Below are 13,207 nucleotides of genomic sequence, written 5' to 3'. Positions count from 1 at the left end.
GACCACTTTGTGCCGCGGGTGGGGGCGGCACCGGGACCACCGGCAGCGGCGGCCGGAGAGCCGGGTCACCGGCACCGCCGCTGGTCCGGCCGGGCCCCGCGCAGCTCCGCCCGCGGCGGCCGCGGAAAGCAGCGGCAGCGGCACCGGAACCGGCTTGGGAGGGGCCACGTGCTCGGCGCGCCGCGGGAAGCGGAGCCGGCGCCGGTGACCCGGGGCCGGAGGTGTGCCCGGGTGTGTCCGGTGTCCCGGGGCCGGAGGTGTGTCCCGGTGTGCCCGGGTGTGTCCGCCCGGCCCTGCAGAGTCGCTCCGGCACGGGCATCCCGCAAGAAGCGGGATGTTCCCCGGGCCGGTGCCGGTGACCGGGGGATGGAAGCGCTTCCAGAACCGCCCCGCACCGGCTCCGGTGTCCTCCGAGTGCCCCCGGGACGGGCACCGGGGTCCCGCCGCATGCCGGTGTGTCCCCAAGCCGGGTGACACCGGGCACCGCCGAGGGAAGCGGGCACGGGAAGGAAAAGAGGGAGAACGGGACAGCTGGAGGCCGGCGGGACAATTAACGGGCCGTAACGGCAATTAGTGACACACAGACCGCGGGGACAGGCGGCAGTCACCGGGAGGGGCCGGGAGAGCCGAGCACCGCCCCGGGCGGGGAGCGCCGCGCTCGGCCCCGGCACCGGCCCTCGCTCCCGGGGGATTCGGGATCCTGGGAGGGGATCCGGGAACGGAGCCCAGGGAATTCGGGAGAAGGAGGAGCCCGGGGGGGAGGGCAGGGTGGGACCGGGCCCGGGGAAGGAATTCCGCCTTGGAAGGGAGAGGTCGGGCACTGGGACGGCTCCATGGAGGGGCCGTGATCCCAGAGCTGCAGGAGTTTTGGGATGGATTTTGGGGTTTCCCCCAGAGGTGTTGGGGCACTGGCACAGCTCCTGTGGAGTGGCCGTGATCCCAAACCCTGCAGAGCTGCAGGAATGTTTGGGCAGCGCTGCCAGGGGTGCCCGGGGTGGATTTTGGGGTGTCCTGCAGGGATGGGAGCTGGGCTGGGTGATCCCTGTGGGTCCCTTCCAGCTCAGGAGGTTCTGGGGTTGGGGGAAGGGTGTGGTGGGACAGGGGAGGGTGGTTCTAAAGTGGAAGAGGGTTGGTTTGGGTGAGCTGGAAGGAAGAAGTTTTGGCAGTGAAGGTGTAAAAGCCTGCAGAGATTTCCCAGAGCAGCTGGGGCTGCCCCTGGATCCCTGGCAGTGCCCCAGGCCAGGCTGGAGCCTGGGCTTTGGAGCCTGGGACAGTGGGAGCTGGCCCTGGCCCTGGCCCTGGGTGGGATTTCAGGTCCTTCCCACCCAAACCATTCCAGGATTCCGAGATCCACGGAAACTCTGGAGTGAGAAACACCCGGGAGCAGCTGGCCCCAGCGATCCCATTCCAGCTGCAAACAGCTGCCTGCATCCCGGCCTCCGGCTGCTTCCCGGGCCCAGAGGAGGAGGAGCAGCTCCCAGAGGTTCCTCCCGTGGGGCAATCCAGGGGAATTCCCGGCTGGAAGCTGAGGAGGAGCTGCCCGACAGGTCCGTGCTGCCCGCAGGGCTCCATCCCAAAGCCCAGATTCCCACGGAGTGCGGCTGTTCGTTCCCGGGGGGAATTCCGCGGAGCAGAGCCCGTGCTGGCCCCGGGGGAGGATTTTATTCATTGCTGGGGAAATGGGAGCGCCCAGGGCTCCGGGGAATATCCGGCATTCCCTGAAAAAATCCGGGTTATGGGGAACATCCATCCTTCCCTAAAAAATCCGGGTTGCAGGGAGTATCCATCATTCCCCAAAAATATCCAGGTTACAGGGAGTGCCCATCCTTCCCTAAAAAAATCCAGGTTGCAGGGAATACAGAAAGGGCCAGGGAGGGGAGCAGGGGCAGAGCCAGGCGTGGATGGATCCCTGGATCCCTCCTTGGATCCCTCCGGTGTCCCTGGTGGGACCCTCAGCCCCAGGGAACGCTCCCAAATCCCGTGGGCAAAACCCTGGAATGGTTTGGGTGGGAAGGAGAGTGAAACTCATCCCGTGCCACCGTGCCAGGGGCAGGGACGGGTCCCAGAGCGCTCCAGGGACACTGCCAGGGGTGTGGCAGCCGCAATTCCCTCGTTAATTACCGCAATGCCCTCGTTAATTAATCACCCCGAGCCCCATCTCAGCCTTTCCTGTGCCCGTCCTGCCCCTCTCCCCAGCATCATCACTTTGTCTCCCGCTCTAAAAACGAAGATTTCCTGTGGAAAAGACCAATCCCAAAGTTCCTTTAAGTGGGGATCCAGCTCTCCCGGCCCTGTCGCTGCCGGGGTTTTGTTTCTGTGCCTCTCCCACACGGATCCCCCGCTCCCCCGGGGTTATTTCGGTTTTGTCCGTGTGCAGGGAGCGGAATGAAAGCGGCTCAGCCCGGGGCAGGGCTGGTGCTGACAGCAGGAAATTCCCAAGCCAGCCCCAGCCTCGGGAATGCGACCGGCCGCGAGCTCAGAGCCTCGAAATTCCCATTTTCGGGGTGTTCCCCACCCTGGCAGTGCCTCCACGCTCTTATTCTGTCACCTTTGGCTGTTTAATACCATTTTTTTGATTCACAGTCAGGTTTTTTCTTTCCTTTCTCTGCTGAATTCAGCCCTGGGCAGCTCTGGAGTGCCTGGGGGAGGTTTTTATTCGGATTACACAGGCTCTGCTCGGGCTCTGCCAGCCTAAAGCCAGCCCCAGTGGCACAGGAGGGTCCTGCAAGTGACACCTTGGCCTCTGCTGTCCCCTCACAGCTTTGGGTCCTTTCAGGCTTTAAATTAAACTCAGCTTTGGGTCCTTTCAGGCTCCAATAAACCCAGCTTTGGGTCCTCTCAGCCTTCAAACAGAACACAAGGTGAGGACATGAATTTCACATTGACATTTTTATTAACGCCAACTGTTTTAGATTTTTTTTTTGTTTATTTTGTACTTTTTTGTTGGGTTTTTTTTGGATTTTTTTGTAATCTTTTTTTTTTTTAAACAATAGCACAAAAATGTCTCGAGGGGAAGCAGTCTGACAAGTTAAATCTGATGACCTTCCGAAAAAATTAACAGTTAAGCCACACCAAGTACGAATTCCTGTTAAAGAAAATAAGGAAAAAGGGAGGAAAAACCAAAAATAAAAAGCTGGAACTCCAACCTTTGCGTATTAGAGGGTGGCTGGTTAGTAGGACCACGCTGCTGTGGGAGGGGACGATGGCACAGCTTCATCTTCATCATCATCACTGATTTAAGGCTTCAGAACCCAATTTCCGGGGGGATGATGGAGGAGGGAGCAGGAGCTGGGAGCAGTGGATGCTCTGGAGGAGGAGGCAGGGCAGCGCCGGCCCCTGCACGGGGAGAAGGGGCCGGGAGCAAACGGGGACAAAACCAAACCGCACAAAGCTCAGGGGTCGGCGTGGCTCTGACCAAGCCCGAGCTCCCCACAGGGACAGCAGCCAGGGGGAGCCCAGCACAAACACAACGGGGGCCTTTTGGGGTTTTTTTGGGTTTGTTTTTGTTGCTCAGAGGTGACACAAAAGGGAAGGGGGAACCCTGCCGTCCTTGGGGTGGGGAGGGGTCAGGGACACGTCCCCAAACCTCACCCCGTGACCTCAGAGCTGAACGCCCCTGCTTTCCTCTGTGCTGGGGGAGGGAGGGGGTAAAAACCAGAACATCTGTCAATAAGTCAGGGAAGGGGAGGGGGTTAAATATTTTAACCACTGACAAGGCTGGAGGAAGTTTCACAGTTTTGTTATGCTCTATTTTATTACTATCATATTTACAGATTTTTCTCTCTCTTTTTTTTTGTGTTTTTGTATTTTTTCTCTCTCTCTCTCTTTCTGCAGAATCGCTGACAGATTTTTTTTTTGTTGTTGTTGTTGTTGCTGCTGTTGTTTTTTTTTCCCGAACAGAATTTTCCCAAATTCTTGGAGTGTGTGAGCAGGAACCGATTAAACTCTACATTCACGGTCCAGTCCCCACGGGCTTGAGGAGGAGGAGGAGGAGGAAGAGGAAATAAACAAAAAAAAACCAAAACAAAACAAAACCAAAAAAAAAAAAACAAAAAAAACAAAAAAAAAACCCAAAAAAAAAAATAAAAGGGAAAAAAAGGGGAAAAAAACCAACCGAAGGAAGGGGAAACAAAGCAAAGGCCAGTCCCGAGCGGGAGCGGGGCTCACACGGGCGCGGCGCGGCGCTGCTGCAGGAAGTGCTGCATGCTGTCGGCGTCGCGCCGCAGCCACGCCGCGTTCAGCAGGATGTTCTCGCAGCACTGCTGCACCGTGCGCTCCGCCGACGGCGCCGGGTGGCTCTCGAAGAACGCCTGCGGGGAAGGGACGGGACAGCCCGGGGGCTGCGCTCAGCACGGGGCTGGGGAGGGGGCGCGGGGCACGGAACGGGCTGGGGGGGGGCGGCCCCAAAACTCGGGCACGGCCACGGGCACCTGCGGCGGTGGGAAACGCTTCCAGAGGTGGGGATACACCTGCAGGGATGGGGAAATGCTTGCAGGGATGGGGAACACCTGCAGGGAGGGGGAACACCTGCAGGAATGGGAACACCTGCAGGAATGGGAACACCTGCAGGGATGGGGAAATGCTTCCAGGGATGGGAACACCTGCAGGGATGGGGAACACCTGCAGGAATGGGAACACCTGCAGGGATAGTGGAACACCTGCAGGGATGGGAACACCTGCAGGGAGGGGAACACCTGCAGGGATGGGAACACCTGCAGGGATGGGAACACCTGCAGGGATGGGGAAGCACCTGCAGGGAGGGCTGGCTGTCCAGCCCAGCTCCGGCCCTCTGCAGGATGACCCCACAGCCCCGGCTGTCCCCGAGGGAGCTGTGTGCTGCCAGGGACCCCAGGAGCTGAGCCAGCCCCACAGGCAGCAGCTCCCGGGGATATTTTGGGGTATTTGGAGCAGAAAGACCCCAAGAGAAGGCTCCAGAGCCTTGGGCACAGCCCTGGTCCCATTCTCAGCTTTCTTCCCAGGGCCAGTTTGGATGGACAGTGTCCCCAGGCCAGGGCAGTGTCCCCAGAGTGGCCCAGGACAGTGTCCCCAGAGTGGCCCAGGGCAGTGTCCCCAAGCCCAGGGCAGTGTCCCCAAGCCCAGGGGTCCCCAGAGTGGCCCAGGGCAGTGTCCCCAGAGTGGCCCAGGGCAGTGTCACGTTCCCTGAGCACTCCCCAGGGCTGCTGTGACTCTGCATTTTCCAGGCCCAGGGAGCTGGCCCAGCCTGGAGCTGTCCCTGCCTCCCTCCAAGCAGCTTTTCCCAGGATTTGGCAGATCAGCTCCTGCTCTGCAAGGTGACACTGAGGCTCAGACGTGGGAAATTCCCACTCAAAGGTCAGGAATTCTCTTGGAAATGAGCTGGGAGTTAATCAGGGCTGGTTTTCCCGCTCAGTGTTTTGCAAAAAAAGAAAATAAAATAAATTCTAATGCAAAATTTCTCTGTAAAATCATTTCTGCTGTTAAATCTTTACTAAGAAAAGTCACTAAATGATAAAAAGGACAGAGCCAGCTCAGGGCTCAGCTGATGTTTGGAATAACAATTCCTCCTGAGTGCTTTCCTAACTAAAAAAAAGTGCTAATTAACAAATTAACAGTCCTATTTTAAAGTTTCTTCTTTCAAGATGTTCTTGGAAAAATGTGGGGAAAGAATAAACAATGAAATCCACACCCACTCTCAGAGCTCTACCAATGATGGAGGTTGGGATAATCCTGAGTATTTTAAAGTTTTCTTTTTTTGGGAGCCTCAAAGCTGCTGCCAAACTCTGCTGGATTTTGTCAAAGTTGAAATCAGTGAAGAACAAATCAGTGGAAATTCCAGATTTCTTCCAAAATGCTGATTTAAGGCATTTCAATAATATTTTATCCAACTCAAGAGGGGCAGTTTTGGGACAGAACAACAAAATCCACCAGATCTTTTTTTTCCTTCCAGCCAGAGCACCCCAAGTTTATCAGTGACTAATTAATAAATTCTTTAATTAAAGCTTCTTACCTTCACTTCTGCAGCCATTTTGTCATTTGCAAATCCATCCACTGTGAGCTGAAGGGGGAAAAACCCAGCATTAAAGTGAAATTCACAATTTCCAGCCCCAGATGGGAGGGAAGGGCTCCTCCCCAGGGCCCCACGTACCTTTATTAACCTGGATATTAGGAATCCACCTTGGTATCGATTGTAAAGCTCCTCCCAGTTGTCCCTCACGAATTTCCAAGCAGCTTTCCTGCCCTGTCTGCTGCCCCCAGCCACTCCTCCAATCACTGACACCGTGTCCTGGGGACGTACCTCTTCCTGGGGAGGGAAATGGGATCAGCTTTCTGCATTTTGACAACAATTCCTGCTCCTTGGCCTGAGGGTTTGGTATTTCTACAGCCCAATCTGTCAATTAAAGCAAATCTTTTACCCCAAAATTGAATGTGCAGCTCAAAGATTGAAGGGGAAGCAAATCCCTGAGTTATCCTCAGGTTACACCCAGCAAGAAAATCTTATTTTTACTAAAAAAGGAAAAATTTAGAGAGATTATTTTGGCTCTCTGGTAAATTGAGAGGTCAAACTGCATTTTGGCTTCCTGGGGATTGGTGCTGGGAGCAGAGCAGTGCCAGGAAAATTGGGATTAATTTCCACAGCACCAGGGAATGAACTGCTCTGAACACACAAAATCCCCAGAGCAGGTGCCTCCAACCAGACAAATCCAAATTTTCTTAATTTGGAATCAGCTCATCCAGAGGTTTTTTAATTTGGAACCACCTTACTCAGATTTTTTGTTAATTTGGAACCAACTCTCTCAGATTTTTGTTAATCTGGATGCAGCTCACTCAAATTTTTGTTAATTTGGAACCAAGGCTCTCGGATTTGTGTTACTCTGAACTTACTCTCAGATTTTTCTTAATTTGGATCCAATTCATTCAGATTTTTCTTAATTTGGATCCAATTCATTCAGATTTTTTCTTAATTTGGACCAAATTCAGTCAATTTTTTCTTAATATGGACCCAACTCAGCCAAATTTTTCTTCATTTGGACCCAGCTCAGCCAATTCTTTCTTCATTTGGAATTTGCCCAAACTGAAGACACAGCTCCAAGCCTGAGGAGGATTCCTGCAGGCTCAGCCCAGCCCAGGGTGACCCAGGAACGTCCCAGGGGGAGGAACTCACTGAAAGTGCAAAGGTGAGAACTTTCTGGATCAGCTCTGGCTGGGAGATGGCCCCGAGGACGCGCTCGATGCGGTTCTTCTCCTCCTGCATGTCAGCCTGCTTGTGCAGCTGAGGGGAAACACATCCCGACAGTAATTCATCCTTAACTCCACCCCTAACGAGCCCTCCGTGGCTGCCACAGCTGCTAATTACTCAGCAAACCTAATCAGGGACAAACTGGCCTGGCTGGTGGCGCCGTTAATTCCGAGGAATAAAGTGATTTTCACCAGTTCATGCACAGGGAGAAATTCCCAAGGGAATTTCACAGCACCAGGGACTGGGTGTGGATAAACCCCAGCCCAGAGGGATTTTTAGGGGGAAATGAGGGGTTTTGGGGGGGGAGCACCCACCTTCAGCATGGTGTCCAGGGTGGAGCTGTCCCCGTGCTTCAGCACGGTCACGTAGACCTGGGAGAAAACCAGGGAAAAAACCATCACACTTCTGGAAAAGCAGCAGTTTGCATGGAATTGGGTTGGAATTCCCACATCTGGAAGCAGCAGCCCTGCTCCCTCCTGGGTTTTAACTCTGCACTGCAGAGATGCTTCAACTCTTGGATGTTTTCCTCCATTTCAGGAGAATTCTGGCAATTCCAAAAGCGGGAAAATCCAGGATGACAAAAGGAGGGATGCTCCCATCTCCCACCCTGCTTCCCTCTCACTGCCTACCCTTTGGAATACACCTGCCCGGGGCAGGGGGCAGGCTGAGGGGACCCCAAAGCCCCCCAGGACCTACAGGGCTCCTCAGGTCAGCAGACAGGACGTGCTTCCCTTCCACGTGCTCCTTGAAGCGGCGCCGCGCCTCCTCCAGCGTCGCCTTGTGCCCGGCCTTGCCCAGCTTGCCCAGAACCAGCCCCCTCAGCAGGGCATCCAGGTGGCCTAGGAGGGAGGAAAACCAGAAAAATGGGATTATTTGGGAGCTTTTCCCTGTTTTATCAAAGCCAGCCCCCTCAGCAGGGCATCCAGGTGGCCTAGGAGGGAGGAAAAACAGGAAAATGGGATTATTTAGGAGCTTTTCCCAGTTTTCCCAAAACCAGACCCCTCAGGAGGGTCTAGAAGTAAGAAAGAATGGAAAAATGGGATTATTTGGGAGCTTTTCCCTGTTTTATCAAAACCAGCCCCCTCAGGAGGGTCTAGAAGTAAGAAAGAATGGAAAAATGGGATTATTTGGGAGCTTTTCCCTGTTTTCTCAAGGCCAGACCTGTCAGGAAGGCCTAGGAGTGAGAGAAAATGGATAAATGGGATTATTTAGGGGCTTTTCCCTGTTTTCCCAAAACCAGCCCCCTCAGGAGGGTCAAGGAGTGAGAAAGAACAGAAAAATGGGACTATCCCCCATTCCAGAGGATTTTCCCCAGCACGCAGCCCGCTCCGGGGCTCACCAGGGAGAAGAGGTCGTTCTGCAGCCCCAGCCTGTCCACGGGCGGCAGGGACAGGTCGCGGATGGCCGGGATCAGGCTCTCCAGCATGGCCGGGCTGTACTGCGTGCGGTAGAAGCCCACGGTGCCCAGGTTCAGCTGCACACAGAGAGCGCGGGCGGCTCAGCACCGGGAGCGCGCGCACTGCTGCTCCGTGTGTGTGTGTGAACACGGGCTGCGCTCGCGGGGCTTTGAACGGAGCTGGGTGTGCGTGTGCGTGTGTGTGTGTAAAACGTGTGTGTATGTGTGTGTGTGTGTGTGTGTGTAAAACGTGTGTGTGTATGTGTGTGTTATGTGTAAAATATGTATATATATATATGTAAAATATGTATACATACATGTGTAAAATGTGTATATATATGTGTAAAATATGTGTATATATATGTGTAAAATATGTGTGTATATATGTGTAAAATGTGTGTGTATATATGTGTAAAATGTGTGTATATATATGTAAAATGTGTATATATATGTGTAAAATATGTGTGTATATATGTGTAAAATGTGTGTGTATATATGTGTAAAATGTGTGTATATATATGTAAAATGTGTATATATATGTGTAAAATATGTGTATATATATGTAAAATACGTGTATATATATGTATAAAATATGTGTATATATATGTAAAATATCTGTATATATATGTGTAAAATATGTGTATATAGATGTAAAATATGTGTATATATGTGTAAAATATGTGTATATACATGTAAAATATGTATATATATGTGTGTAAAATATGTGTATATACATGTAAAATATGTATATATATGTGTGTAAAATATGTGTATATATATATATATGTAAAATATGTGTATATTGTATATAATATGTCTTTGTATCTATTACTATTTATCTAAAATATGTATTTGTATTTATACTTCTCTACTGAAACTTTACAGGCATTTATCTGAAATATCTTTGTATCTGTATCTATTTATCAAAAAATATATCTTTATATTGTGATACATTTAAAGTAGGCTTTTACATTTATGCATATTTATCTAAAATAAATCTTCACATTTATCTAAAATAAATCTTCATATTTATCTAAAATAAATCTTCACATTTCTCTAAAATATGCCTCTCTCTATATGTGTTTTATATATAAAAAGCATATGTAGAAAAACTATATATATAAAACCGATATATTAAATTATGTATTAATATATATTATATACATATAGAAATTATCATTTAGATATCTAAATATATTGCATGCATTTATATTCATTAAAATAATATCACGTATAGACTTATAGCATATATATATAGTTAAGAATTTAAATATCAGTATGGTGAGAGAATACATTTAATAGATGGCATAAAGTATATAATGATTGAAATAATTACTATAATGGCAATGAGACAATAACACAATAACCACAAGAACAATAATTGCAATATACAGTAACCACAAGAACAATAATTGCAATAATAATGATAACAATGACTAAAAAAACCACCACATCTCAACTCAAACCCTGCCTTTAACTTCACATTTTTCCCCAGGCTTGAATCCCCAAAGAACTCCAGTTGACATTGCAGGAAAACGGGAAAGAAAGGGGAGGAATGGGAACCAATTCCCACAGGAGCACGGGGAAGAAAAGAGGCTTTTCCAGAGGAAAAGCGAAATTCCAGGGGGAAAGGGAAATCGGGAGGAGGAGAAGGAAGGTGCAGGCTCACCTTGACCCAGTGCTCGGGTTTGGTGTCCTTCAACACCACGGTGAGCTCGGCCTTGTCCATCAGAACCTGCATTTTGGCACAGCTGGGGTCCTCGCTCGTGCAAATGCTGATGGGCACCATCCACGTGGGGAAATCCTCGCCTGGAACAGAGCAGGGAAACGGGGGAAAGCTCGGAGAAACGGCTCAACAGCGCCCGGCGCCGCGCTGGAAGGGAACGGGGAAAAGGCCCAAATCTGAAAGGTCTTCAGGTAAAAATCTGAGGGAATGTGTTGGGTTTAGAGGTAAAAAATCTGAGGGGAAATGGCAGGTTTAGAAGTAAAAAATCTGAGGGGAAATGGCAGTTTTAGAGGTAAAAAATCTGAGGGGAAATGGCAGGTTTAGAGGTAAAAAATCTGAGGGGAAATGGCAGGTTTAGAAGTAAAAAATCTGAGGGGAAATGGCAGTTTTAGAAGTAAAAAATCTGAGGGGAAATGGCAGGTTTAGAAGTAAAAAATCTGAGGGGAAATGGCAGGTTTAGAAGTAAAAAATCTGAGGGGAAATGGCAGTTTTAGAAGTAAAAAATCTGTATGAAAGTGACAGTTTTAGAGGTAAAACCCCCAAAAAGCTTTAAATCGGCTTTCAAGCCAAACATTTTAATTTGGATAAGCAGGGAAGGTGAGTGGAACCAGTGCTGGAATCCGTGGTGGCTCCCACCTGAGGGGTTTTTATTTCATTTATTTCAGCACCACCACAAAGCAGCTGCTCCCCAGCCCCTCAGAGAGCCCTGGCCCTAAAATGGACATTTCTGGAAGAATTTTGAGCCAAGGAATGCTGCTCTCCATGGCAGGATATGGGAACCACAAGTGGGAAAAGCCCAGACTTGGATTTCCTCAGATTTTCCCACCTGGATCCAGGCAGAGCACAGGCCTGGGGCTGCATCAGCTCCCAGAATCAGTGCTTTTGGATGAAAAACAACAAAAAACAACAATATCTCTTCAGAGTGGGGAGGTTTTGTGGTTCTGTGCCCACCCATTCCTGCTCCAGCTCTCCTCTTACCAGTATATGGTCCACTGGCACAGAATTTCTTCTGGACCAACTTCAACACTTTGTCATCTTCTTGCTGAGGGAAAAAAATGTTTAAAAAAAATTTAAAAAGGCAAGAAAATGAGAAAAGGGGACGATTAGCACGTTTAACTGCAGTCCCCGCGTGTCACTGCCCCCTGTTCCATGGAATAATTTGGGTTTTTCCCCTCAGAAAACGCCTGGAGCCTCCCCCATCCTGCAGTTGTGGAATAAGCACAATTGCAGCGGAATGATTCCCTCCCCCCACAAACAGTTCCCAAAGTCAGCCAACTCCAGGGATGCGGGCAGTTTTGGGATGAAGCCACAGGGATTTGGCACCTCCTGCCCCTCAGAAGCAGAGCTGTGCCCACGGGGGGCCTCCCCGACCACGGGAGTGCCCAAAACCAGGGAACAGTGTTAAAGCTGACCCAAAACCAAGGCACAATTCCATTTTATCACTCCTGATCCAAGGCAATGCCCAAAATCAGGGAACAGTGTTCAAGCTGACCCAAAACCAAGGCACAATTCCATTTTATCACTCCTGATCCAAGGCAATGCCCAAAATCAGGGAACAGTGTTCAACCTGATCCAAAACCAAGGCACAATTTCATTTTATCACTCCTGATCCAAGGCAATGCCCAAAATCAGGGAATAGTGTTCAGTCTGATCCAAACCAAGGCACAGTTCCATTTTATAATCCCTGATCCAAGGGAATGACCTGGACCAGGGAATAGTGTTCAACCTGATCCAAAATCAAGGCACAATTCCATTTTATCACTCCTGATCCAAGGCAATGCCCAAAATCAGGGAATAGTGTTCAAGCTGATCCAAAATTAAGGCACAATTCCATTTTATCACTCCTGATCCAAGGGAATGCCCAAAATCAGGGAATATTGTTAGATCTGATCTGAAATTAAGGCCCAGCTCCATTTTCACCTGTTCAGCCTCCACGTAAATGAGGGGAAATCCCATTTGTTTGGTCCACGTGTTCATCACAGCAGCAATGGGTTTGCCACTGGCTTTTTCCAGGCTTTCCCAGAGATCCTCTGCAGGAGAAAAGGATTTGAATCAGGTTTTATCAGGGACAGCATAGGGAAAGTTGGGTTCTTACTCCACCTTGTGTTTTGTTGGAATTTAACAGATGACAGGCAAAAAAAAAAAAAAAAAAAAAAAAAAAAAAAAAAAAAAAAAAAAAAATTTAAACCTCCTTGGGAAGGACAGAGGGGGAAAGCAGCTTCTTTACTGCTAAAAAAGCCCAATCAATACAAATTGTGATGCCAAAATTAACATTAAATATTAAAAGAGAACATTTCCCTTCAGGTTTTTTAAGTGTATTATGTTAAAAATCACTGACCAAACACCACAGATCGGATTTGGCTGACTGGGCTTTGATGTCCCCACTTCCACATTTGTGCCTGATACACAAAAATAGAAGGTTTAAAAGCAAAAATCTCAGACTTTGACCTGTTTAATCACAGGATCAATACTGCAGAAGGCTCTCCTGGCAAACCAAAGAATATTTGTAAGATATTTTCCAGTGGTAACTCAGCCCTTGAAAAAATCAGAAAATCCCCAGGCATGCTCCATCCTTCCTGTGCAGGGCATGAAACTGGGAACAAGGCAGGAATTTCCTGGGATTTCAATTATTTCAGGTGGAAAACCAGCAGTTTTGAGTCCAAAAATAACTTTTGTGGCCATCCCAGTGACCCAGTTACCTGTGGCAGCATTCCTCTGCTGGAACTTGGTCAGGTACAGGTTCATTCCTTTCCGGAAATCCTGGGAACACACAAGTGCAGATGTCACAGGGATTTCCCATCCTCCTCCTGCTCTGCTTTTATCCCCAGGGATCAGGCAAGGAATCTTTAAAATCAGGAATTCCTTCTCT

The 13,207-nt window shown here is 49.6% G+C and overlaps 1 protein-coding gene across 1 annotated transcript in view; it reads right to left on the bottom strand.

The window, feature by feature from the left end:
* Nucleotides 1–3,727: 3,727 nt before the first annotated feature.
* The window catches only part of NPEPPS (aminopeptidase puromycin sensitive), a 32,253-nt gene continuing 22,773 nt past the window's right edge, over nt 3,728–13,207 (bottom strand). Inside the window, exons 12-22 of the mRNA XM_041473869.1 lie at nt 13,038–13,098; nt 12,259–12,368; nt 11,317–11,380; nt 10,282–10,421; nt 8,556–8,690; nt 7,913–8,152; nt 7,531–7,587; nt 7,142–7,249; nt 6,125–6,280; nt 5,987–6,034; nt 3,728–4,310 (exon numbers count right to left, since the gene is read on the bottom strand). Of these exons, the coding sequence (XP_041329803.1) occupies nt 4,164–4,310; nt 5,987–6,034; nt 6,125–6,280; nt 7,142–7,249; nt 7,531–7,587; nt 7,913–8,152; nt 8,556–8,690; nt 10,282–10,421; nt 11,317–11,380; nt 12,259–12,368; nt 13,038–13,098 (1,266 nt within the window). The 3' untranslated portion in view covers nt 3,728–4,163. The remainder of the gene's footprint in view (nt 4,311–5,986; nt 6,035–6,124; nt 6,281–7,141; nt 7,250–7,530; nt 7,588–7,912; nt 8,153–8,555; nt 8,691–10,281; nt 10,422–11,316; nt 11,381–12,258; nt 12,369–13,037; nt 13,099–13,207) is intronic.

The sequence above is a fragment of the Pyrgilauda ruficollis genome, unplaced genomic scaffold (genome assembly GCF_017590135.1).
Source record: "Pyrgilauda ruficollis isolate IOZ18807 unplaced genomic scaffold, ASM1759013v1 scaffold304, whole genome shotgun sequence".
NCBI classification, from domain to species: domain Eukaryota; kingdom Metazoa; phylum Chordata; class Aves; order Passeriformes; family Passeridae; genus Pyrgilauda; species Pyrgilauda ruficollis.
The sequence above is the reverse complement of the archived record's forward strand: the minus strand, read 5'-3'. Positions and strand labels throughout refer to the sequence as shown.